General features: G+C 35.6%; 1 protein-coding gene across 4 annotated transcripts in view; it reads left to right on the top strand.

The window, feature by feature from the left end:
• The window catches only part of PIBF1 (progesterone immunomodulatory binding factor 1), a 158,332-nt gene extending 131,690 nt beyond the window's left edge, over positions 1 to 26,642 (top strand). For 2 of the 4 annotated variants that reach the window (XM_048933302.1, XM_048933299.1), the window contains 2 exons: positions 5,526 to 5,610; positions 23,955 to 26,642. In XM_048933302.1, the coding sequence (XP_048789259.1) occupies positions 5,526 to 5,610; positions 23,955 to 24,239 (370 nt within the window). In that variant the 3' untranslated portion in view covers positions 24,240 to 26,642. The remainder of the gene's footprint in view (positions 1 to 5,525; positions 5,611 to 23,954) is intronic. The other 2 variants (XM_048933301.1, XM_048933303.1) reach the window with 2 other exon arrangements.
• The last annotated feature ends 956 nt before the right edge of the window (positions 26,643 to 27,598 follow it).

The raw sequence follows: 27,598 nt of genomic DNA, 5'->3' as shown, positions 1-27,598 counted from the left end.
TTGAGCCAAGGCTGTCTTTCACAACCCCTATATCTAAATTTCTTCCTTACATGGGAAATATTGTGTAATTATTTAAATAGTGTTCAAGGTTGTTTGTGTCAATAGTTGGCAAGTTGAAAAGAGAGGAATGGTCAAAATATGTACCAAACTGAATCAAAGCCTGAAAGTAGTCAATAGTTGTGTGCTTAACTGCTTAAGCACTGCTTGATATCATGTGTGAGTTGATTACCATTCAAACATGAGAGATTACTGAGGGACAATCAAAACCCTGTAAAATGTTGCCCATCTATATTTCCATTACCACTCTCTTCCCCATCTGCCACTGAATTCTTCTGGGCAGGACACTGACTCTGTGCTGGCATTCTGCAGTGCAGCTGAGATGTGACTGGGAGGAGGCCACCTTGTATACTTGTGAACTGTGTACCTGCAGAAATTCTCAGGTCTTGAATGACAAGGCATCTACAGGATGAATTTATAGATCCACATATTTCAAAATACTCTATAAAGTAACCTCTTATTTGTTAGCTCAAATAGCACTTATTAATAAAAGTAAATAGTGATGGTTAGTAAGAGCAGTTGTGTGTATGTGGATGACTCTTTCATATAATAAAGAAAGCTCTCTAGCATGCAGTTCTTTAACCAGAAATGAAAACACTACATTTAGCTCTCCTTTTGAAAAGAAATGCCTTGTAACTATGTCATGCTGTGGGCAAACAAGACTGTGAATTTCATTCTTGTGTGTGTAGTGAAGTAATTGTAGTTTTGGTACATAGTTTTGTGCTGAAACAGCTAGGTATATAAATAACTGGAGACATTACACAAGAGTTCATTCATAAAGAGAGTATTTATTTTAAATTTACTCAAATTTCTCCATACCAATGGTTGATTTTAAAAGTGGTTTGCTGATCCAAAAGCACTCCTCAAAAGCCTAACTGTGTGGCAAAACCAGAAGCAGTACAGGGATTTTGCTAAGAAGCTCTGCGTTTTGGGTTCCCTAATCACGTTCCAAACATTATAAATTCAGCATACAGTGTTAGTTGACTTTTTCCCATCATAGAATGAGCAATGAGCTTTTTGTGAGAATGTTACCATTCTGTTAAATGTGCATCATCTATCCAAACACTAAAGTAAGCTACTTGTGAAACAACAGTTATGCAACTGTTTCTTTTTTCTACAAATGTATGTTTACTGACTCTTATTACAATTTATATAAGTACAACTTAAATATGTATGTATATATAGCTGGATTTTTTTTGTTTACTTACTACTTTAAAAAGAAATCCTTTTTCAATTTGGACACTACACAGACTAGAGTTCTTAAGCCACCTGAAGTAATCCAGTTGAAATCATCAAACAGCAGACTTCTAAATGTCTTCAAAAATTTGATCTGTGGTTATTGTGCTGTGGCTGCATAATGAGAGCTCACAGATTTTTCATATATTCTCTAAAGAACTTTTATTTGAGAACTTTTTTATATCTAACTGCATGAATTTAAAAAACTACTTCAAGGTTCAAAACTCACTGCCTGCTCTGAGCTCATCATCATTTGCAGAGAAGGGGCGTACATTATAGATTTAGTTTTGTGTACAAAGCCATCTTATATACTATTTTTTAATTTGATTTTTTTTTTGTGGTATTTGGATATGATAATAAGATGCAAAGAAATAATCCAAGATTGAACTTAAATTTTCATCTTCATTGTACTGTAACTTGAAAGTAACAAACATGAAGGTATAATCCTTATTTCATAAATGTTTGGGATCTACAGTTCTACAGAAAAGGAACCTACTTTTTGTCAAACTGAATAAGTAATAATAAAAACCAGCAATATTAAAACAGTGTTTATTTAGTGTGTCCAGCACAAACATATTATTCAGAATATTTAATAATAGAAACTTCAGAGTACGCCAATAGCTGATATTCTTAGACCAGAGATTTAAAAGATGCTTTAATTGCCCAAATTTAAATTTAATGCTTTAAAATCTGAGACTAGGAAATGTTAGTCTTCTTTTTCCGGAAAAAAAACACATTACCTTATTCTTATGGTAATTCAAATTACCATATTCTTATGATATCCACGCTAAATGGCCTGTGGATCACAAGGAAAGCAAACCAAAACAAGGCAATAGTTGCAGTGTGCCATGTGTATGTATGAGACAAGCGTATTCCATATTTCTCATCCCTGAATTCATATCTGGTGAGGTCTTGAAGGTGTAGTGGAATGCAAGTGCATGCCCCTGTAGACATTCTCTTTTCTTCTTCAAGCCTAAGCACGCAGAAGCATGACCTCCCCTGCTGTAACTTGAGGACATTCCCTCTAGTCCTGTCACTGTTAGAAGAGGCTGATGGCCACATAACCACAGCTTCCTTTCAGAGCTGTAGAAAGTGATAAATCCCCTCTTCTCCTCTAGACTAAACATCCCCATCTCCTTCAGCCACTTCCCATAAGACCTGTGCTCAAGACCCCTCACATCTTCAGTGCCCTTCTCTGGACACTACAGAGCTTCAGTGTCTTTCTTGTAGCGAGAGGTCCGAAACTGCGCACAGTACTCAAGATGTAGCCTCACCAAGCTGAGCACAGAGGGAGAGTTGCCTCCCTATTCTTGCTGGCAAAGCTCTTTCTGGTACTAAGATGCCATTGGCTTTCTTGGCCACCTGGGCACACTGCTGGCTCACGTTTAGCCATGTGTCGACAGACACTCCTAGGTCCATTTCTTCCTCACAGTCTTACAGCCACCCCATCCCAAGCCTGTAGCATTGACTAGGGCCAAAGCTGTGGCCGAAGTGTTGGACCCAGCACTGGGTCTTACTGAACTTCATCCCATAGGCCTCAGCCCTGAGACCTAGCCTGTCCCGATCTCTCTGTAGGGCCTTCCTACCCCTGGGCAGATTGACATTTCCTGCCAACTTAGTGTCAACTGCCAACTCACTGAGGGTGCACTCAATGCTCCCATCCACGTCATCAGTAAAGATATTGGAGAGGACAGGCCCCAGCACCGACCCTTGGGAACATCCCTTGTGGCCTGTAGCCAGCTGGATTTAACTCCATTCACCAGTACTCCAGGGTCCAGTCCTCCAGCCAGTTCTTTACACAGCAAAGAGAAGCTATGGGCTGCCAGCTTCTCCAGCCGTATTCTGTGGAAGACAGTGTTAAAGGCTTTGTTGAAGCCTAAGTAGACTATATCAACAGCCTTTCCATCTTCCACCAGGTAGGTCACCCAATTACAAAAAAAGATCTGATTGGTCAAGGACCTGCCTGTCATTAATCCAGATTAGTAGAATGATCTTTTTGCAAAGTCACAATTTTTCTACCCACATGGTTAGGGATAGAAAAGGCTGTCCTTTGAACAGCAGGTTTCACTTAAGTCATCTGAAATGAACTTTAAAGGAACTGCTGTCTGCTTTCTTACACCACAAATTAAAACTGGATTAGTTTAAACTGCTTGTTGATGGACATGTCAGATGGCTTAAAGTTAGAACCTCATTGACCTCTTATATCCAAGATACTTGTTAGAACATTTTCTTTACAGGGACTGAAATTATCTTCTTCCCCAAAGTGAACTTTCAGGAAGTTTTACATGGTCATTATAGGTGTGAATTTATTAACATGTTAATTGTATATATGCCTCTTTTGCAGTACTCTTTCAGAAGTGTATGAATTATTCCCTTCTGATAGCAGTGATGAAAAAGCATAATTATTGCAGAACTACTAAATCTGAAGTCTCTGTGTATTTTGGTAGTTCTGCATTCGTAGGATTTTTACATACAGCAGAAAACACGTAAAGTGCTACTGAATGATATAGCAGAGTAATTCCTGTATTTTATCATAAACAAAGAAAATGAAAATAGTGCTGAGAGTGCTCCACATGGGTTGGTTTTGTCATTCTTTCAGAAAATACAACTGGTATAACTAGAATAGGTTTTACTCTGTGGATGAAATTAAACCTTGAACATGAATTTCTGGTTAGTCATGAACACTTTTGTATGTGCTTATTCAGTACACTATTTAAGTCGTACAGGAACTTTTCATTATTGCTTCTCTAATAAGTTTGTGAGTCATTGTCTAAAATAATTGGTTTCTGCTCTGAGAAAATCCAAGAAAAACTTTTGCATCAGTAAATTACAACAAATTAACCCAAGAAAAAACAGTACAGCAATTTTATTATGATTAAAAATGTCACAGAAAATAAAACTCTTGAAAATAGTATAATATCCTTGTAGTTTTTCATAAATTTTACTATTGCCCTTTTAAGTAACTGAGCAAGGCAGCTAAGCAATCTGATCATAGTAAGCAAAATTTCAGAGTATTAATGAATGCCAGAAGAAATTGACAGGCAAAGTCTCCAATACAAATCTTGTAAGAAAATTCCAGAAAATGTCTGGAACAGAGAATGATGTTTACTTGAAACAAGCAGATATTACGCATACAACTAAAGAAAATGTTGATTTATTTTGCTGATAATTTCTAGATCAAATATTGGGAATACTAAATAATTGTGTTTGCAATATACATAATTGCTTCACTCAATTTCTAAAATTTTACTACATTTGCTTTTGAACTCATAATCTGATTCAGTACTGTATGTTTTCATTCCATATGCAGAGTTGAATTTTGCATAGCTGCTGATGTATATTGCAGTTTATATTGCAGAACCTATTTAGTTAAGTCACAGTAATGGTACAACATTGTTCTACTAAGAAAAATTCCGTCTATTTTAAGAAAATAGGTTATGTCCAGACATTATGTATGTGTTATGTGAAGTTTATTATTGGAAACTGTTGTTTGAGATAATTGTGGAAATATATTTAGCTATATTAGGTGAATTGCTACCTAGAACCAGAATGTGTACACAAAATAAAATGTTCAGATTACATAATTGGTTAAAAAAGGACAATTAAAGCTAAATTTGATATTGCATGTATTTATGCTAAAATAGTTTTCACGCTGTTCATAAGAAAGACTTGATTCTTTTGAGTCTCTTGTCGTATCAAATAAAAAAACACATTTGAAATTTCTGCTGAAACTACAGAGCTGAAAGTGGAAGCTGCATCTTGATATTTCTTGTATTTATTTTCGGAATTTTAAATACAGTAATGTCAAAAAAGGTGATTTTTGAAAGGGTCTGCTGTACTAGTGATGTAGGTAGAAAAAGGAATTTTGATATTGAAATCGGAGGTACAACAAACCTTGCACAGCTTTTGAAATGAACTCCTTTTGCTAAGAATAAACCAATAGATAATAATAGAAGGTTCTGATAATTTTTAAATTACCCTTCAGGGAATTAAAAAAAAATTGAATAGAATTACTTGACTAAATAAGATTTTGTATACATGGCTGCATTTAGGTCCTTTTATAAAAATTCCTGTGCTTAAAGACAGAGCAGGATCATCTGATACAATTACTTGAGCAGATTTTCATTGTTGCCAATATTTAGCTTTAGAAAATGCATGTTTCAACCAGAATACAAGATTAAAAGAGATTATCTGTTGCTATTACCGTATTTCCTATCCTCTTTTTTTGCCAGTCTTTTAAATAAAGAAAAGACAGCTTTGCTGCGTGTCAAGAATCAAATGGCAGCAGATTTGGAGAGACTTCTAAATCATCGTGAGGTAATCTTTCTGTTTTAGCATAACTAACATAAAGTCAATTTTCTCTCTCCTTAGCCTTAAACCATAGGAAAAAATGTTTAGGTTTGATTTTTTTTATTTCTTTTCTTTTCCTGTGTCGTTCTGAGAAACACCCGTGATGATATCTGTCAGGCACCATGGAGAACCTGAACATAGATGTCTTGATGTACAACAGTTTGCTAAACAGGCTGACCATGAGCCAGTAGTGAGCCCTTGTGGGCAAGAAGGCCAGAGGTGTCTGGGCTATCCTGGTATCCATTAACAAAGTGTTGCCAGCAGGTGGAGGGAGGTGATCTGCCCCCTCTACTCTGCCCTGGTGAGGTCACATCTGGAGTACTAAATCCAATTCTGGGTTCTCCGGACAGGGAACTATTGGAGAAAGTCAGGATGAGGAAAGGAAACTAGATGGCAATCACTTAGGTTTCATCCAGAATCATATTTCTGTATAAACACACCTGAGTTTCATCCAAGCAAGAAGTCAGAGTGCTTCTGGAAGAAGAGTGCTTCACATCTAAAAGTGTGCAAAATCTTGTATTTTAGGAGTCAATACATTATATGGAGATTTCCAAAAGGCTTTTGTAAAGATCTTGCCTTTAACAATATTGAGAGACTAATCTTACTGTGGAGTAAGGGAGAAAATCCTTCTGTAAATTAAATGTCTGTAAAAGAGGATAGAAATAAATGAAATTTACTTATGGAATTCCAAATTTTTCCAGAACAAATCTGGAAAAGAGTGAATAGTAATATGGAAGGTTTGCTGAAGCTGGAGAATAGTGAAGATATAAAAACAAAAGCTGACAGTGAGGAGTGATTAAATGCTCTCCCAGAGTTACTGAATGTTTTGGCAAAGATTTGCAAAACAAGAAAACATTAACGAATCAAAAATTATGAATGTGAGAAAAAGCAAGACAAACTACCTACACAAGGTAATGGAACCTAAAATAACCTCTTACTGGTTCAGAATGGTCATCTTGAAGTCGTTATATCAATAGACTGAGAAGATGGGGAGATGCCTTTCAAGGAACTTGCAATTCTCCTAAAGTATCCTTGTCACTCATTCTGATACCATTATTTCTACAGAAACCGGACTATTCACATACCTCTTGAAGTCTTCTCACTACACCTCCAAAATTCTTTACCCCATCTTCTTTCACTGCTGTTGCCCCAAACTCCCTTCTTAGATTTTTACAGCAGAACTTATTTTTTGAACTGATCCAACACAGTTTGTCTGTGCTAACCAGTTAGAAAACCATTTTTATTAGAATAAAACTGAAATAATTTCACTGACAGCTGAGACTAAGTGAGCCTTGACTTAAGCTAAAACTACTGTCATTTTCCTGAGATCAGATCTCAGATTCGAATCCCCTTAAATTGAAGTAAAAAGAACAAGAGTTCTTAATGTGTTTACTTTCTTTGCTGAATCACACTGGGTGGTCATCTGATGCAATATCCTCCTAGAATAGTTTTCACATTTAACTTTCAGAATTGTCATGCTTCTGAAGTTCCGTGTACAGCGATTAAAATAGTGTTGTTACAGAAGAGAGTAATTGAACATGCTTCCCCAGAGTAATTTTCAGGTGTCATTAACATAGTAGGATCATCAGTTGGTACATCAGAAGTGATCATTTGATAGTTCTTGTTTCTAATGTCTTTATCTACATCATATAATTAAATTTCAAAATCAGGACTGAGTCTTAACACACATAGAATCATAGAATGGCTTGTACAGAATAGGACAACTTAGTTTACAAAGAGTTAGTCTTCAAGTAAATTTCTCTGCCATCTTAATAAAGAAAGCTATATAAAATATGTAGCAATATCATAATTTCATGATTTCATTTAGGCGGGCCATTTTTAAATATAAGTAATATGCAGTGTTTAAATCCTTAATTTATGTATTTTGAAAAGATATGAATGACGGTGATAAGTGTTCACTGTATTCTGTTACGTAATATGATCACTATCAGTCTTGTTTAATCATTGTGCATATAAAACTGTCAATTCATGTTAGGAATTACCCTTTTACCCTTGTTTTCAAGTTAGAACAGTAGAATTCTTGAATAGATAAACCTAAGATATTCATAGTTAATATAAACTGATGTTTTAAGTACACTGAAAGTACAAGTACCAGTGTCAATGCTGTCTTTCCATGTTTCAGTAAGTATACACTTTTGATATAAGGTATTCCAGCCTGTGTGGTCTCAGAATGCATTAACTCATTTTTTAATGAAATGCTAAGAGTTTGAGGCTGGGTGGGTGGGTTTTTTGTTTTTTTGTTGTTGTCATTTTTCATTTTTATCTCCTTGTGATATCAGCTGGATTCATACCCTTTGATTTTGAAGTAACTATAGCATTTTGCATACTTTTTACATAAAGGTTTTATATTTATGGTTAATCTTACTTCCTTTATCATTTATTTTAATCTTGGAAGAAAGAAGTTTAATACTGAACTCTAAATGTTGGAAGAATTCATATTATTCTTTTATTACAGAAAAGAATGTATTTCATATAATAAAACAGCTCATTATTTCAAATTATGGAGACTAAGGTAATCTGATGTTGAATATTACATTTGCTCTGAGAAATTGAAATGAAAAGTTGTCATTTGATTTGGTACTTTCTTAAAAAGTATGGCCACCCATTCAGGAGAAAAACAGAAGCTGCTTTTATGTTTGCTTTTTTCAGTTGTTTCTTGGCCTTCCGTTTCCTTTTTTTCATTAATCAATTAGTAAATGAATTTCGAAAACCTTTTAATCTAGCTTCTCATGTAAATCATTGAGAATATGCTGGTACATTCACAATTTCTGTGGATTTCTTCTTTATATGGATAAATGCAAACTATTACTTCAGAGCAGGTTTGGTATCTGGAATCATGCTGAGATTATGTTCTTAAAGGCTCATAATATGGCCTTCACAGTGCAGCTGTCCTCTTTGAGCTATCAGAAGAAAATGTGATGCCATTCATAAGTCCCTGAATGCATGACAGCAAGTACAATTGGTACAGTCAAGTTTTTCACATGATTTCATGCTAAGAAATTTTACGTTTTATCAGGGTAACCAATAAGGTTTGTAATTGTTTTTCCAGATCCAACAGAAGAGCATAAAACATTGTTCAGAGAGACAGTGCAGTTTCCCATTAATAGCCTCTACTAAAATGTATTTCTTTTTTTAGAAGGATATAACAATTCCAAACTTTTTTGTGTTACTATTTGTACTTTGCATTATTTTTTTAATCAGCATAAACTTTATCTTTCACCATGGCTAACCAAACCACACACATAAAAACTTGAACCTTGATTTATCCAACTCTGCTTTTAGCTTTATACCTGCAAAGGTGGACCTTTCTTGCCCTAATGTCTTTGTGTAGTCAGAGTGGTGCAAAAAGGAAGGATTTTCCTTCAGAAATAATCAGGATGAAATTACACATTAGGCCTGATTTGACCTGATATCTGTAACACTGCCTTCCTGTTTTGCTTATGCCTTCTTCTCTGTCCTCATCTTGCACCAGCTCTGGCACTTCTCTAATAGTGCACTGGAACCACTCATATCACTGAACAGAAGTGTAGCATAGACTACAATGAGAAAGTTTATTGAATTGTTATCTGGTAGTTCAGCAGTTTGAAGAACCTTTTAAAAATATGTCAGTATTTCTTACCTGGGGGAGAGGGTGACAGGCATTTGTGTCTAGAAAGTGCAGAGCAAAGCTCAAAAAGCTTCTGTGCTTTTCTTTGTATCCAAACCTTATCCTTTCCTGCAGGCAGCACTGATCTGTAACTTACAGGCACTAAAGTGCAGTATCTGTGAAGTGCTAAAGTTAAGTGAGATGAATCATAGAATCATAGAATCACCAAGGTTGGAAAAGACCTAAAAGATCACCCAGTCCAACCGTTCACCTATTCCCAATAGCTCCCACTAAACCATGTCCCTCAACACAACATCCAGCCTTTCCTTGAACACCCCCAGGGTCGGTGATTCCACCACCTCCCTGGGCAGGATCCACTAAATCTTTCCAGATGAAGCTTTTGATCTGTGATTCTCTTTATTTTCCTTCTCTTCTAATAATCAAACTTTGACTAAAAGAAATATTTACCATGAGCTCTGTGATCTTGGCACTTCCATTGTCTTTCATGGTCAATGCAGTTGTTGGTATTTTGAAACATCAGAAGTGTAATTTTAGACTTTATTCATTGGCTTACAAACCTCAGATAAAAACTTGGAAGGACAGTCTGTCAGTGCTCAGATTTTTGGCAAAAACCTTTAGCAATCATTTTCTGAGATTACATTTAAGAGGTTGTAAATTTGCTATGCTTTGATGCATGACATTGTACTATTTCTTCAGATATTTAAGATGGAAACATATTGTAAAGGAATGCTAAAATGTGCAAAATCAAAGTTGTTTAGCTTATCCAATTCAAAGTGCAGAGTATAGAAACTTAATTTCTAAAGTCTTGAAAATAAATACTTACTTATATTTTCTATGTGTGTACATAATCCACTGTTTTTTGTTTTGTTTTGTTTTTAAAAAGGTAGAACAATTATAATAAATGGAGAGGTTTTTTTATTTTGTTTTTCAAATATAAATATTCTAGGAGACATAAAAAGAAAAAAATGAGATAGCGATGTAAGAAACAGCAATAGAAAGCCATTAAATAGGCATTCCACTGAGTGCAAAGAACAGTTTTAGTTCTTATGAATATAGAGGCGATAACTCGAGTTGTACTACTTTTTATTTATTGATTTATTTATCTTGCCTGAAACCACCTCTGCCGAAAGAGTAGTTTTTAATATATAAAACTACTATTGTGAGGATATTGTAAGAAAGAAAAGGGTAAAATTTACAACATGAGCAGCGCAAAGGAAGATTGTCTGTAAAGTCTATTAATTTCTTAGAACATAATTGTGTAGACATTATTAGTTATAAGCACCTTAACATCATATACTGGTTAAAATTACATGAAAATCTGCTGAGATTTTATCTCCCTTACACATCTGTGCACTTGTAGTACATTAGCAGCTGTGCATACAAGTGATAGAATGTAAACTTGCAGAACTAGTCACCCGCCTTGGTGACGCATTCATGTGTTACTGTGCCAAAGCTCTTCAAGTTGAGTTAGCAACCACAAACCAAGCATTGGCTGTCTGCTATGGGACACAGCAGTAAAAGTCTAATAGTAGTTTAAATACATTTGATATCAGTCAGTTAAATGGATACAAACACACGGGGCTTGATTGCTGTTTGTTTACTTAAATCAATTTAGCTTATGTCAGTAGATTATTGTATCACTCTAATTGAACTGAGGGCTACATCTGCCTAAATACGTGTGCCTGAATTAGTAAAAAATTCTTATTGAGCTATTCTTGCTGAAATAGTCTACCTAGGTTAATGTTAAAATGCTTATTGCCTGAGTGGCTGTTATGTTGAATTTGTATACCTACTGGCTGATCGAAAGCTTTCCAAATCAAATTCAGGACTCGCCATTTATGAATAAGCATAATGCTTTTCTCTGCCATGTAACACTTCCCCTTTTCAACATTTTCCCTGTATCTTAAGAATACATAAAAATAATCCTGTGTATTGAATATTTCTCTGGCCTTCATCACAATAACTGAATACCTCACAAATACTGTCCTCGTAACACGGAGCAGAAAAGTATTAGCTCTGTTTGGTAGAAGCAGCAACCACAGTGAAAAAAATGGTGGCTTGCCAAAACTTCATGGAGTTTGTGGCAGAGGTTAAGCCATGAATCCATGTGCACTAATGCAGTATCTTAATCAGTCATTCTTTTTTCCTTACATTTTTCTGATTAAAGGCTTGAAAAGAAAATCTCCTCAGTGTTTATTTTTCCTTACTAGATGCGAATTACCTCTTTTTTTCTTCTAAGTAATCTTCTTATACGTGAATTGATTGCAATTTGGAAGTAATTTCCCAAGCAAATTACATTTTCACTTTGTGTATTGTTTTAAGAATTTACAATCACATTGATTTTTTAATTCACGTCTCCTGAAAAATCCACTTTCCAAAGTCCTGTAAGCTTCTTAAGAATTAAAACTAACTTTGTTTTTTAAAATTTGAACTGTGGAATGGATACATTTAGTTTTTCTCATCAATATGCATGCACCTATACACTACATGCACAGTTTGAATAGTCATTCTTCATTTGGGTCTTTATTCCAGAAGTCACATCTGTGCTATTAAAGGTCAGGAACCCCTGTTCCAGTGCCATACTGGTTTCATACTGCTTATGACAGCTGCCCTGCAGACTAGATTAGCTCTGTACACAGTAGTCTCCTCTAGGCCTACGTGATCGTTATGTTACCTTAACACTGAGACATTTCCTTTGTTTTAATTCAAACATTTTAAAATCATGTGAAGTTTAAATATGAATTAATAACCTACAACGTGCTTTAGGATGCAAAATCTGCTGGGAACCATCCCAGCAGAAACCACCGAACCAAAGGAAGCAAATGTGATGCAATGTCATCCATCTCTCCTTTTGAGGGGAGCAGATTGTTGAACAGCAGTGAACCTTTCCTAACAATACTTAAACTCATCCACAACAGAAAAAGGGAGCAAGGTAATACTTATCCACTATAGTTTGTCAAGGTACAGTGCTCCAGCTCTGTAGACTCTGTAGTCTGTAGTCTGCTCCAGACTGGGTGCTGTTCTGTTTAACAACATTGACATATCCAAAGAGATTGGGTCATGCTGTCCTTAGCCATTTTTGTAGTTGTCTTTATTATTAACTTTATTATCGTCTTTTGTCTTTATTTTCAGCAAATTCCTGAAAACAAAACAAGAAAACACTCTTTCTTTAAAAAGACATTTCTTCACTAGCAAAAAAAAAAAAAAAAAAAAAAAAAAACAGAAGAAAATCCATAGCAGGCTGAAGCTCTCATGTGAACAGGATTAAAAATGTAGCTTGTTTTGTTGAAGCAAAAATGGAGTCAGTTGAATGCAAGTTGAGAAATATAAGGCAGCCATTGCATAGGTAATGCATGAGAGCAAAGAAAAAAGGCAGAACAAATGGAAGAGTAAGACAAAATTAAGAACAGAAAATTGTTATTTCATTATTCTCAAAATGTGGAAAAACTGTCGTATTTTTGCTTTTTTAATGAATGTTTTCCTAATGTATTTTCCACTGTGTGCATGAGATTGGAGGGAGTCCACATGATCAGGCAGGAGGAACAGCTACTAATTAGTCCTATTAGAATATGCATAGTTTGTTAATGGTTCTAACTGTTTTTTTCAGAGTGCTTCTCTAAATAAAAAGGCTATGGTTCTCAAGGATTTCAATAAATTTTGATGAATATTGGACTTTAAGCATCATTAGGTAGATTATCAGAAACATTTGGAATTGTGATATTGTTCTGAATCTAATATTTCTAGAATCTGAGAATCTAATAGTCTCTGTGTTGGCACATGCCAACTTATACCAATATCTTGCACAAAACCTTGTCGCTTCTCAATAGTTATCCCATTATTTTACTCATAAGAGTAAAAGAAAAGGAGCATGTTTTTTTTCTTTTTCTTTTTAGAGAAGTGAAATGTCTTTACCTTACTTTGATCAGCTACTCTTAAATTCTCATATTTGTCTTTCTTCCTTTCATATTCTCCTTAAGGATTGTCCCTCATTGCTAAATTGGCTCCTTGCACCATTTCATTCCATTTCATTCCATTTCAGCAATGACCTTGAGGATTCCAGATGAGTTTTCAGCACTTTGTTATTAGTCATAGTTTAAAAAATGGCTAAGACTATACTTAGCTATAATTAAGTTATGTTGAAGAAGGTTGACTGAAGTAACATGGGACAGGAGGTCAGTGCATTGGTTGTAGGAACCTGGAGAGTAACAACAGCTGCCATCTGCAAAAAGAGAGGTAGAGTGAAGTTCAGAGGCTCACAAAAGGCTCTGGAGTCATAAGGGGGAGGGCAGTACGTGTTTAATTGGGGATGGAAGCTTACTGGATGAAAGGAGAAAACTTCTTTGTAGGCAAGAGGGAAAGGAAGGGCTATCTGCAGGGGTTGGGGAGATACGACTGAAAGTAAGTGATTGGTAACAGGTGCCTTCAAACAATCTCTAGCTCTGCTCTTTCCCTCTCTTTTTTGTTTAAAAGATTGCACAGAATAATGTCAAAATTATTTGTGTTTCAAAAGTGAATGACTTCCTGCTCATCTATGTGCTGCAACTTGTTTTATATTAAAAAAATGCTGATGTACAATGCTTAGCTCTCTTTTTAAATGTTAAGCCACAGAGTAATTATCATTTTTCTTATGCTACGTTTGTGTTCCAAGATTCTAGTTTCTATTAATGTTCTGCGTGTTTTCTAAGTAGATTACAGGGCCATTTCTGCATCACAAGTAAGCCCTGGAGCTATTCTCAGCTTAAAACTTGGAGAAACAAAGTGACATTTACAAAGCTAAATGAGTGTAGAGAAGTTTCTAGCTCATATTGTACAAAGAAAAAAAAATGCTCCTCAGCAGTATTCCTCATTTATGTTATCTATTTTGTTGTTGTCAAACTTTAATAAAACTTGAATTCCAAATAATGAATTTAGGAAGAGGAAGGATTTAACAGTTGGGTACAATTCATCTTTTGTTGGAACTATATTATTCAGAATATCTTACCAGTTTTTATAGATACTCTTTAAAGAATTATCTTCTGCAGCTTTTGCAGTTGTATACAGTAAGGATCTGTATACTAACTAGTGTTTACTAATCAGCAGTTCATTATTTTTTTTAGAACCTTGGGAAAAATGATAGTAACACAGGGTTCAATAGTGTCAGTTAATATTAAGTCCAATTCAAATACATTTTTACTCTCAGTAACAGAAAGTTTCTTAGACAAAATGCAATTCATGGATTACAAGGTAAAATTGGCACGTCTGTTTTAAATGATATATTTCTGAGGGAGCCAGTATTAGTGAATTTAACAAGAAATTTAAACAAGAAATTGTTGGCAAATGGGTTTTCTGAACATGAAACCGTTCTTTCTTTGTATTCCTTTTTCCAGCGTTGGTTATGGATATTCCAGTCACGTTCTGCTGTTTATCTAGCAATTATTATTTATCTTTTTTTTTAGTTTTGGTCACTTTATGGTAGCATTTGAGTGCTACCAAATGGAAATTGAATTTTAGTACTTCGTAAAAAATACCAAAGACAAGGAAAATCAAACTGTAGTAGTACGCTTATCCTCCTGGAAAATACAGGAAATTCTTCATAATAGCATGTGCTAATAAGGCTGTTTTAACATACTAGCATTTTGTAGCATCTTTTTATATGGAACTTACTCTTTACTAAACTTGAATTTGACTACATGTCACAATAACTCAGATTAAAAAATAGTTCTGAGTTTAGTCTTCATCACTGTAAAAATATTTTTTACCTTTAATAGAAAAAGTGGAATTTTTTTTCAGAATTTAGCATGCAAATTCTGAATCATGAGACAAATTATTTTGTATTTTTCATATGAAATTAGATTTAACTGTTGAGAACATGCAGCTGAAATAGGAAGAAGGATAGAATTTGTTCTCTGTGGTGACTTTGCCATTTTATTGTTGCTATTGTTCTAATGCATTTACTTTATACATCAAGAAGTAGTCTGTAGATCTATCACAGATCTGTAAGTTCACTTTAAGGCTCTATATTCACTTGGATATAGAGAACTCCCGAACTAAGTGTAGTGCAGAGAAGCTATCAACATCCTGCATATGGTCTGGCATCTTTCCATCACCCAGTTATCAGGTTCATTTGTTTGATCAGAACATTTCATAGTGTCTTCCAGTTTCCAGCTTTACAGTTTGTATCCATGTGCCTAATATGACCATATGTTCAGATCTCACACAAGAATTCTTGCTGACTTCCGATATTTCCTGTACAGAAGCATCAGAGGATGCAACTTTGTCAAACGTTAGTGATACTTTCTTATATTTAATAGGTAGTTATTAAAATCTTCTTTGAGATCTGACGTGAACGTAGATTCTATTCCTGATACCCAAAGTGTTCCACTGTTGAAGCTGAATTTGCATTGTTCATGCCACTGCATCCTGTCCATCTGCAATCATATGCAGACTGTAGGACTTACCATTTGCTTCATTTTGCTCCCTGATACATAAAATGGAGCTTCTGTAACATCTTTCTCCTATTTCATACTTTTCATCATTAATGTCTAACATAAATAATTCTGTACTAGCAGAATCAGTGGTTTATCCACTTTCTGAATTCCACCTGGAATTATTTCCAGGTTATAAGTAAGGACAATTTTTTTAGTGTGTCTCCAGCTGTTTGGCAAAAGTAAAGCCAATGAAGAAGAGTTCTAAAACAGTTCCTTATGTGCACTGTCAGTATTCTGAAGAGGAGACATTCTAGATACTACTTTTGCTGGAAAGTCTCGTTCCTGGATAGTGACACATAAATGACTCCTTTATCTGGGCACACTCCAGAATTAAGAGTACCATGCTGAAGCTTTTTCTTCACAAAGTGCTGTATGCAAGCCATAGCAATGTAGATAGGTGGAACTAGGGTTATATTTCAGTCCTGTGGTCTGTTCTTCAGAAATAAGTCAGTGACTGGATATTCTGTGCCAGCAATCAGGACTAGAAGACTCTGTTTACCTCCATTTCAATCAGGACTAGAAGACTCTGTTTACCTCCATTTTAACAGGTCTCTGGTGATATTAAAGAGTATTATCAGTGTAAAGATAATCGGAGATGTTTTTGTGAAGTCAAGTTAACACAGTAGAAGAGTTGGATCTTGCCTTTTTGATTTGCAGTGAGAAAAGAAAAACAAGCACTATTATGATGTGATTTACCATGTCCTCATCAAAATGAAGGGTTACTTATGAATCTCACCAACAGGTACAGAAAGGAGTCAAACAAGTTAGTTTGCCTAGGTATAAATGTTATTACGGAAGTTGTCTGAAGCTCAGTGTGAGGAAGTCCACCTAACAATCTGGTCATATGATTCAAAGCAGAACTACAACCAGAATTCTTAGAGAGATCCCTCTCCATCTTGGCATCAACTGTTATATGATACAACTTTGCTTTTAACACAGAACTTACTTCCACAGAAAGTCACAATAAGTATTTAAGAAGGATCTGAGTAAGAAAGTGCATAGACTTCATACAGGACAATATCCTTAGTATTTTATTCACCTTATATGACCATCAAATTGACCCACTGAGCGCTCTGAGACAGGCAGCTGTGAAGCCAGTTTGTTCCAAACCACCCTGCCCTACCCATTTCCAGATTTAGATCACTTTCTCTCCAGAGAAATTATTTTTCTCAGGCCTCCCAAGAACATTTGAAATCTGAACGTGAGCCTTTAATTCTTGGGGAACTGAGAAATCCATTCAGAAATGCACTTTTTACACAGCACTGACAAATGGACTTAGTATTCTTAAGTGCTGTTTAAGGTTTCTCAAATCAGTAATCTTTAACATATCCATAACCTCATTTTTTGAACTCTGCTTTTCCCTGCGACTTCTTGTTTGAAGACTACAATAGATGCCTAAGCTGGAGAGTGCATATGAATAACGATTGCATTGATTTAACACAAACATATTTTTCATCCCATCACAGCTGTCATCCCTCACTTGCATGTTCTATTATAGTTGGTTATGTTGTTATTTTAAAGATTAAAGTATAGCTAGTATAGTCAGCAGGCTGCTGAACTCAAGGCTACTATTTGGTTCCCGCATTGAGAAGAGTCTGATCACCGATTCAAGAGGTAATGTACTAAAACTGTTGTGAGGCAGTTTTTAATCTGGTCTCCTTCCATGCAAAGAGGTCTGCACACTCATCTGTTCTTGAACGTAAAGACACTGCTATAATCTCACAAGTTTCTCCAGGCTGGATATATATTTTTATTTTATGTTTAGCCACATGGGAACCATATGGCAGTTGAAATGAGGAATACATGCTTTCCAAAGTTGCTGGTAAACATATACGCTTTACTGAAGTCTTAAAGATTGAGGAGGATGGGAAATGACACATCTAAAACCATTGTCTTAGTACTTGACTCACAAATTCCGAGAGATTTTAAGTTTTGATTAACATTTCTGAGAAAGGCAAACATCTGTTTTTGCCTTTCTTTCAGCTGATTTTTCTGTTTTTGTCAGAGAAATGGGTTCTCGTGTTTAAGGTTCATAGCATTTAGTGCCTCTTCTGTGTTTTGTTTCTTTTACTGGGAATTTATGCTGTTTTCTTCTTTGGGGACTCTAGTCAGTCATCAGAATTTGGTGGTTCAGCCAGAATCTGATACATTTTCTAGCACAAAAACCACATTGTTCAGCTTCCACAATAGAAGTTTTCTGATTCAAAATGGAGTTCTAATCCAAGGTGAAGTTTGTAATCATAAATTCTGTGTAAAACTAAAAGTAGAATATGGTTTGTCATGATAAAGGTTCAGGTAACTGTTGGTGCTGTTGTTAGGATCACTTTTGCTTCAGAAGACATTTGTCTGAATGCTGTAATCATAGGGTTTACTATATGGGAAGGAAGACTGATGGATCTGACACCCACTGGCTGATTCTATGATGGAGTTAACGCAATTCAAAAACTTTGTTTACTACCAGAATTAGTTAACTTTAGTCCAGAAAGTTACCTGTCTCTCCCTATTAAATATTTTCAACCATTCCATTTGGTCTGTGTGAAGTTTCTTTTCAAGTTTATTGTATGGAGTGTTTGGAGGTGCAAGATATGGCTGCATAACATGAGAACTGGTATTTATGTAATTGATTCCTGTAAGTCAGTTGCTTTTTCTGAACACTGTTATTTTGCATCTGCTTCTAGAGCGTGGTATCTAAATTTACTTTAAGTGCTTATATAAATCCATTTTATATGTTTAATTTATTATAATTATACACATACATAACATTAAGGGCCTTTACGATCTGGTTTAGCATTAAACGTGGAGGTTGGTAGCCCTGCATGTGGCAGGGGGGTTGGAGATTCAAGATCCTTGAGGTCCCTTCCAACCCTGGCCATTATGTGATTCTGTGATCTGTTGAATGCACCAAAAAAATTCTTGCTTTCTTTGATTATCATTACATGAAAAGAGTAAGAAGAAAAATCCTCTCACCTTTTGATAATCCACTGAAAAAAAAATGGAATTACTCTTTGATAAGTACTTATTGTGCCCAATGTAGATAATTTTTTTAACTCATTTCTTCAATTATTTACTTAATAAAACAGCATTCCTTATGTCTCAGTAATTTTCAGTATCAGGAGATTCCTTTTATTTTTTATGATTATATAATTAAGATATGTTTATAACATTCAACATAATCCTTCTGTAGTACTCAATTAGGAAATGTAAGGGACTTTTCTGGTACATATATATTTGAGCATGTATCAAGGACAATAAAAGCAACGTTAATAGAGCTGTTTAGAGAATTCATAATTATAAATGCATTTATATTTTAAACTGCTGCCTTTTTATTTTTCTGTTTGTTCATCTCCATCTTCTAATTACAGTGCTGGTTGATTTAGTGGAAACAATCCATTTTTATCCCAAACTGATCTTCAGTCTCCATTCCTGTAATTTCTAGTTCAATTATCCTTATAAGCAGGCAAAAACAAATTTAAATAAAATATAATTTCCTTTCACCTGTGTTAAGATCAAACATTATTATTGGAGTTTCAAATTCTACTGAAATAGGAGTATGCTGACAGGATCCAACTATTTTGCCTTTTTTCCTTTACCTTTTAAAAATGATTGACATTTCCTTGGTTTTGTTCCTTTTAACGCTGTTTAAAAAGCTGGTGGTTTTGATGTAACACTTTCACAGACTGTAAGAGTTTTATAACAATAGCACTGATAGCATTCAACTTAATAATTAACAAGGTACGATTAGGAAAAAATTCCCAAGCAGAATATACTTTAATTGAAGAACAAGGAAAATGTTGGTGCCTATCCTTTGTCTATAACTAAATAAATCCTTTCTTAATTTAAAAAACAAACAAAAAAAACCCAAACACTATTATTTGTGTATTGGTACACAAAATTCCTTTTGCAAGTTTTAAAGTCTTAGACATAACAGCGCAAAGAATAAATGGAAATGCACAGATGTTGTGTTATTCTCACAACACAATATATTTTACCTTTGCTTGGTTTCCCCCGTTGTCCCTCCCCTTGTTCTCAGTCCATTCATTCTAATCACTTGTTTTGAATTACAGTTATGTTTTGGTCATATATGGCAAAAGTTTCAAATACTATTTTATAGCTCAAATTATCTTTGTTAAATGTGCATAGTCAAGTGGAATATAGGATGTGAGATGTTATAATTGTACACTGGCTACTTAGGATGAAAGATGTTTTAGGTGAAGTGGTGAAGCAGAAGGATAAGAAAAGTGAAGAAAGTGAGGTGAGAAATGGATTCAGCTTGTGACACCTTAATGTAGGTATTTACAGGAGGTGTCTGTGGTGAGCATTCTTTCCTTTGCTTCACAGTAGCCTCATCGCTAGCAACCTAGTCAATATGTTAGTGTTGTTGCAACACAATTCAGCTGTCATGCCAATAGGTGTCTACTTCTGAATGGGTTGACTCACTTTCCAAGCTACATCATCTGTAATGGAAAATCAGATTCCTATTTCATGTGTAGCTACTTAAGTTTAGACATGTAAATTTATAAGCTTGAGCTAAATCCCGTGTGTCAAACAGGTCACTGCTTTGTGTTTTTGGCATTTGTGCTGGTAGCCAGAGCAAATTAGAATCCTTAAACAAGAATTCATTAGATTTCTGTGGACAGACTTTCAAAATATTTAATGGTACAGTCTGGGGCTGATAATGATTTGTGTGGGTGACACTCACTGTGTATAAGCAGTGTTTTTGTTCCAGTTGCATACTTTTTTTTTTTTCCTTGTTTCATCTTAACCCACCTTTTTGAGCTAATTGCATTGTTTTCCATCTATCTGTGCCGCCACACATCTGCACATAATACTCCTGAGGTGAAGAGTGGATGCAAGTGAGACAAAAGCTGTGCAGCCAGGAACAGAGAGGAGCTGGGTGAATCCACTCCCAGCTTCCAGTACTCGTACTCTTCCCAAGAAGGGCTGTATGGCCCTCAAAAGCCAAACTTCTCAGACAGTGACACTCCGTACTGTCTATAGCATGGCTTTCTTAATAACTGCAGAAGCCAGCAGCAAAGGGCAGGTATCTCTACAGAGGGCTTGGGACATATAGGGCTTAAGTGACATGGTTTCTCCAGTGCATGAAAGAACCAAAGTGAATAACATAGACAAAAGGATTTGCACTGATTCACAGAATTGTAGGGGCTGGAACAGACCTCCAGAGATTATCAAATCCAAACCTGCCGCCAAAGCAGGCTCCCAACAGCAGGTTGCACAGGTTAGCATCCAGGCAGGTCATGAATGTCTCCAGAGAAGGAGACTCTACAACATCTCTGAGCAGCCTGTTCCTGTGCTCCATCATCCTTACCATGAAGAAGTTCTTACACACATTGTGAGGAACTTCCTATGCTTCAGTTTGTGGCTATTTCCCCTAGTCCTGTTGCCACGCATCACTTAAAAGAAGTCTGGCCTCGTCTCTTTGCCTCCCACACCATAGGTATTTATAGACATTGATCAGATCCCACAAGATTGATATGACATAAAAACAGGGAATTGACACAGCAGAATTGTATAAGAATTGTAACCATCCAATTCTTCTCACATCTTCCCATACTCAGTCTATCCTGAAACTAAAGCATGTCGTTCTACACAAAAGGTTGTTCCTGTCCATTCTGAACCCTATACCTACTCTCCCACACCTTTTATCTTTTTTCCCAAGACTCTTCACAGTGGAAAAGGTTTGCAGATTCCTGCTATGCGCAATGTCCTGAGCATCTTTTGCCTTACTAGCTTTCTAGACCAACTTGCCAGCTTTTAAGGTTAGAAAATAGTTGGACCAGGGTAGCTTGCTGGCAGTGCCAGGTATTACTACTGACTCTGTTTAGAATTCAAAAGCAAAACTAGGAATTAACATTGTGTTAAGGAGCAGAGAAATCTTTAGAAATCATATATTGGCTTGGGTTGAAAGGGACCTTGAGGATCATCAACTTCCAACCCCCTGCCCAGGGGCAGGGTTGCCAGCTGCTAAATCAAGTACGAGATCAGGCTGCCTCAGGCCCCATCCAACCTGGCCTTGAAAACCTACTGCAGTTCAAAACAGAAATTTGTTTTCAGTATTTCCTGGGTAGAAAACTACAAACCTCTGGTAAATATGTGAAATGTCGTGTTAAGCAGTATACATACTAGTGATTCTGTTGGATTCAGTGTTTCCTGTAGTACTTTGGCACATCTGTTAGAATTTTTTTCTCACAAAATGGGATTTTAGAACAAATATTAAGGCTTCATTCTTGTATTAAACTTGGCTATGATGCCAAATTGATTTATACATTGTGGACTAATTTGCCATCCCAATTCCCTGTTATTCCTTCCCATATGTTCACATTAGGAATTCCCCTATCAAGTGGAAGCTCATATCAGAGTTGACTCCAGAGTCTATTCCAAGTCTGAAAACAGGCAAGGCTGTCAAGTAAAGGACAGACTCTGCGAGCAGAGAAGACCTTAGAGTGCTGAAAGGATCTGGACGAGAGAATTTGACCTTACGTGTCCATGTTTCAGTTCTGTTTCTGAAATAAATCTACTTGACAGTTTGGGAGTTTTGCCTTGATCAAACGTGCAGCTATTTGGTTTACAGAATAGCCAAGTTTAACTATAGGAACAGCACTTGTTAATGTCAAAACATTGTTTATGTACCATTTAATCTCCTGTGATGGTGTACGTATTTGCTATATACTTGCTTGAGTTATTTTCATCAAGAAATTCTGTCTATGTGTCACTTTGGCAACATCTTTGCAGAGTTTACAACTTTGAAAAACATGTTGGCATCAACTATGCAGTCCTTTTAAACAGCTGCTCTGCAGTCATGCTGTTTTAACATGCCACTACACATGGTGGAATTATGCAAATAGTTAATATTAAATGACTGAGATACAAGAACAATTTGTACACTCAATAAAGCCGGTCTGTGGAGTGTAACACCCATTCATGTAACTGAATGAGTCTGGGGAAGTTTAAAGATGTGATTCTTTTGACTTTGAGTACAAACACTTGTATTAAGGCAGAAATGGACAGAGAGAAGCTGTATGGCAAGAATGTTTTGTAAGGCTTTTCTTTTGACTACTTATTAAAATGCAGTGAAAACAGACTGTGCATCAATATACTTTTCTGGCAATTATTAAGAAATAGGTAAGGCACGGCAAATGTTTGTCATTCAGCTATAGATATGAATTACTCTGCTTTGATTGAGAGATAAGTTACAATGCTAATTATAATGCTGACATTTTAGCAGTGTTTATTGAAAAAAGGAGCACTGTAAGAAAGCTAAAACATAGAGTTTAAAAATATATAAAATTGTCTTACACTTTGCATGATGTTTCTACTGACTTTGCTAACCTAGCTCCGCAGTAATGAAGCATGAATTATGTACAATGTAGAACGACAGGTAAAACATTCTGAATTCTGTAACTTAATTACCTACTAGATGTAAGGGAATAGAACTTTAGGCACGAGGAGATGCATGACAACAAAAGAAGGCAGCCATTTAAAGACACAAAATACCATGAGTTTTCCTTTCTCACTTTACAGTAACTTTTGAATGGATTTTTTTTCAGCTAAGTAGTAAGAAAGCGTGGTTTTTGGTTTGTTTTTTAATCAGATTGTTTAGCCAACAAATTATTAGAATATTAAAAAAAAAAAAAACTGAGTATTTCCTCATGCTTTTCCTTTTTATTTCCAATGTTGGAATTTTTTATGTTTCGCAAAAATTCTTTTCCACTTGATCCCATTGTTACTCTAAGTCTTCGTAAGGTATTGCATTGACTTTTCTGATCTGAATATAAAGACACAGGTATATTTCTAGTAGTAAGACTTTTGTGCAAGATGCAACACTTGAAAGTACAATTTATCATATACAAATTATGTTGGTAAACTCCCTCTGCCTGAACAAAACAAACTCAAAATATTTCTTTTAAATTAAATGGAAGCTTAACTTAAAAGAGATAGTGCTTCTTCATTACACAACAAATGTTGTCTTTTACAGCAATTATTCAGTACAAAATTTGAGTTGTATAAATAAATCGTATGTACATTTTTCACTTTCTTTTATTAATATGCAATTAGTAATTTTGTAAGTATATGGTGCTTGTTGGATTTTCTATTCCACTTTCATTTTTCATTTGGTGAATAAAAATCCATTATTAACAAAACAGATTCAAATGTAATTTTACTGATTAACTGAGCATTGCCCTTTTATGGTTTTCCAGGAACTAGCCGTAATGAAACAGATTCTAATTAATCTACAGGATAAACACAAGCAACAAAACTTACTTCCATCTCAAATTAATTTAAAAAGTTCGACTGCAGAAAACAAATTAAACCCTTCAGTAAAACCGCTGCCAGAATATGAAGAAGAAAATGTATTTAGACCTAAGCCAACATTATTTGTAAGTACTATGCTAACAGTAAGTGCCATCAACTTATTTACTCACACTTTAAAAAGAAAAAAGGAAATTTATACTTCAACGAGGTATATACTTTATTCCACATAATATTTGCAACTTTGTGTGGCTGTTGTTGATTTTGAGGAGACAAACTGCAGTTTGTGATGTTATTTACATGTTTGGTAGTTCGTGCATGTAAAGTCTGAAGTAAACAAGATTTTTAAAAGAAAACCAATTATATTACTATCAGTTCACAAAACTGTAATGAGCACAGAATAAATATGCAATTTTAAGTCTACCCTGAGCATGAGGTGATTGTGTACGGATGTACTGAGGAGCAGCAGTGGGGAAATAAATGTATTTATGTGTATTTACGCTGCTGCATATACATGTATACATACAGGCATATGCCCAGGATTTTTATAACTTCTGTTACTATGGATGATTTTGATATTACAAAACCTTGTTCTATACCTTTAAAAAATAAATGCTTGGATTTAAATGCTTCGGGTTCCCTACTGAATTTAGTGCTTCTGGTATTTGAAAGGTTCCAAAAAATGATATAGAAGCTTCTGATAACAAGTGCACCTCAGCTGATAAATTTAAGAGAATGATAATGCTGAGTCACAAAGCAAATGATAACTTGTATTTACAATAGTTGCAGCTGTTTTCCTCTAGGGTAGGCTGGTTCAATCTACACAACCCTCTTTTTTTCCCTTTTCCCTGGGCCCAATATTTTGCTGCTTTGGTCCAAATGTGTATCTATATATGGTTGTTTTTTGTTATTTTTATTTCTGGTGGAATCTTCTTAAAATTGAAAGAGACTCAAACAATGTAAGATTGATATTGCAACACGTCAGATAATGTTTTTGTAATACACAATGTAGAGAATGATTACATCCCCTGAGTATGGCATGAGGGCATTTGGGGACAATTACTTAGATTATTCAGTGGTTGTTATTTTGCTTAGACAGTGTTTTGAGACTGCTCAGAGGTAAAAGGCATGCCATGTGTTGTCTCATCTGTAATCCTTTTGGACATGCTAAATCATATATCCCAAGCTTTTGTCTTTGGTGTAGTGACCCACAGACAAACTGTGAGCTAACGATTAGGTTGTGTAGATGATCCAGAGTTTGAGTGTATAATCTGTCCTGCCTTTCTTAGGGATATAGAAATGATGTGGCAATCTAGAAAAAGAAATGCTTTGACATGTTGAAATTGTTCCTCATATAACTTTGGAGTAGGAAATGGAAACAAGCTGATGGCAGGGTTTCCTACTAGATGGGGAAATAATTCAATAGTCCTGTTGAAGTCCTGCCCATTTAGGCCAATTTTGAGAATTTTAATAGCTTATACAAATAGAGTAAATTTATTTTTATAACTGAGAGCTTCAAAATCAGAGAAAGATGAAGATTTAAACATGATCCAAGGCGAGCTGAATTTGAAGACTGATTGGTTATTAAGTCTTGGAGGAACAGAACAAATAGGGAGAAGAAAACAAACTGTTTAGAATGAGTTTAGAGACAACAGATGCAAGAAACAGTATTAGCAAAAGCAAGAGTTAATACTGAAACTTGAATGTAGAACAGTCCTTAACCTTGTTCCACCTTCGCTTTGTTTTTTTTCTTCATATAAACAACTTCTGAATTTGCCCCAAGAATGTTCTATACTGTCTTGAATGTGCGGTAGCCCAAAGGATTATGAAAGCAAGAAGTTACTCACTGATAATTCTCTACCAATAAAATTATTCCTGCATTGTCATTAAACTGCTGAATTCTTTCATTTTAGGTTATTATTTTTTGAGAGCTCTTATTTTGGACAAAGTGTTGGTCTATGGCACACACAAAATCTCTTTCCTGAGTTCCATCTCCTCTAACGGGAGCACTGAATAATGATATTTAGAATGAAATCTATCTGTGCTACACTTGACTCATGTTCAATATTTTAAAACAAAACGTTTACCTCATCTGCTTTTTATAACCTAGAAATCAGCTGGTTTAAATACAGATATGTAGTAATAATAACCTTGAATACATAGTCTTACCTTTATTTTACTTTCTTTAAGCAGAAAAAAATGATTTAACACTATGAGCTACATAGGAAAGAAAGAGAATTCATCATAGATTGCATGTTCTTATTCTGACTTTTGCTCTTTCTCACAACTAATACATTCTTTATGTTACAGACAAATACACAGGCACCTGTATGGTACAAGAAACTGCAGAAGAAAACATCACCATAGCATTTTTCCATAAATACTATGAAAATCCTTTAAGAAGATTTTCTTTGAAGAAAGATATTTTCACCATAATAATGCCTCTTTTCCCATAAAGGCAAACAACTCTTTTGTTTACAATTGTTGCTTTATATCTGTGAAATTATCTTATGTTGTATAATGTAATTTTTAGATCTGCCGTGTGAATAAAATGTGTGGAAATAATGCATGCAATGAACTTACTACCATATATTTGGATTTTAAAAGATAAATAAACACCATCATATTGCATATATTTATAATCTGAGTTGTAAACGGTGTCTTATTCACAGCATTCAAATGAATGCATGCTTCAGCTCTCTATATTGTTTTTCTTGGACCTTGTGCTTCATGTCACATTCCCTGCAACAATTCTGGCTCACAGAAATTGAAAAAATATACATGAATTAGCATCAGACTGTACCCTACTTTCTGTGAGGGAAATCACAGAATTGTAAGAGCTGAAAGGGAGCTCTGGAGACCATCTAGTCTAATCCCCTGCTAAAGCAGGTTCCCTACATTACATTATACAAGAAAGCGTCCAGGTGGATTTTGAGTATTTCTATAGAGGGAGACTCCACGGCCTCTCTGGGCAGCCTCTTCCATTGCTCTGTCACCCTCACAGAGAAGAAGTTTTTCCTCATGTTCAGATGGAACTTTCCGTGTTCCAGTTTTTGCCCATTGCCCTTTGTTCTGTTGCTGGGCACTGTTGCAAACAGCACGCTGCAACCACTTGACATCTGCCCTTTATATGTTTATAGGCATTGATCAGATTCCCCCCTCAGTCTTCTCTTTTCCAGGCTGAACAGACCCAGGTCTCTCAGCCTTTCCTCATGTGGGAGATGCTCTAGCCCCCTCATCATCTTCTTGGCCCTCCACTGGATTCTCACCAGTAGATCCCTGTCTTTTCCATACCGGGGGAGCCCAGAACTGGACACAGTACTCCAGATGTGGCCTCACCAGGGCAGAGTAGGGGGAGGAGCACCTCCCTCAACCTGCTGGCCACAACTCTTCTTAGTGCACACGAAGTACAATTGGCCTTCTTCGCCACAAGGGCACACTGCTTTTGTATGTCAAGTGAAAAAACAATTCCCTTATCAGCCCCCATTTGTATAATTTGACAATTAATATCAGGTTATTCAATCATTACAGATCTTCTGATGAAGCAATGAAATACATCTTAGTTATCAGCTTTGATACTCGGGGCTAGATG

This window comes from Lagopus muta, chromosome 1 (assembly GCF_023343835.1).
Source record: "Lagopus muta isolate bLagMut1 chromosome 1, bLagMut1 primary, whole genome shotgun sequence".
Lineage (NCBI taxonomy): Eukaryota > Metazoa > Chordata > Aves > Galliformes > Phasianidae > Lagopus > Lagopus muta.
The sequence above is the reverse complement of the archived record's forward strand: the minus strand, read 5'-3'. Positions and strand labels throughout refer to the sequence as shown.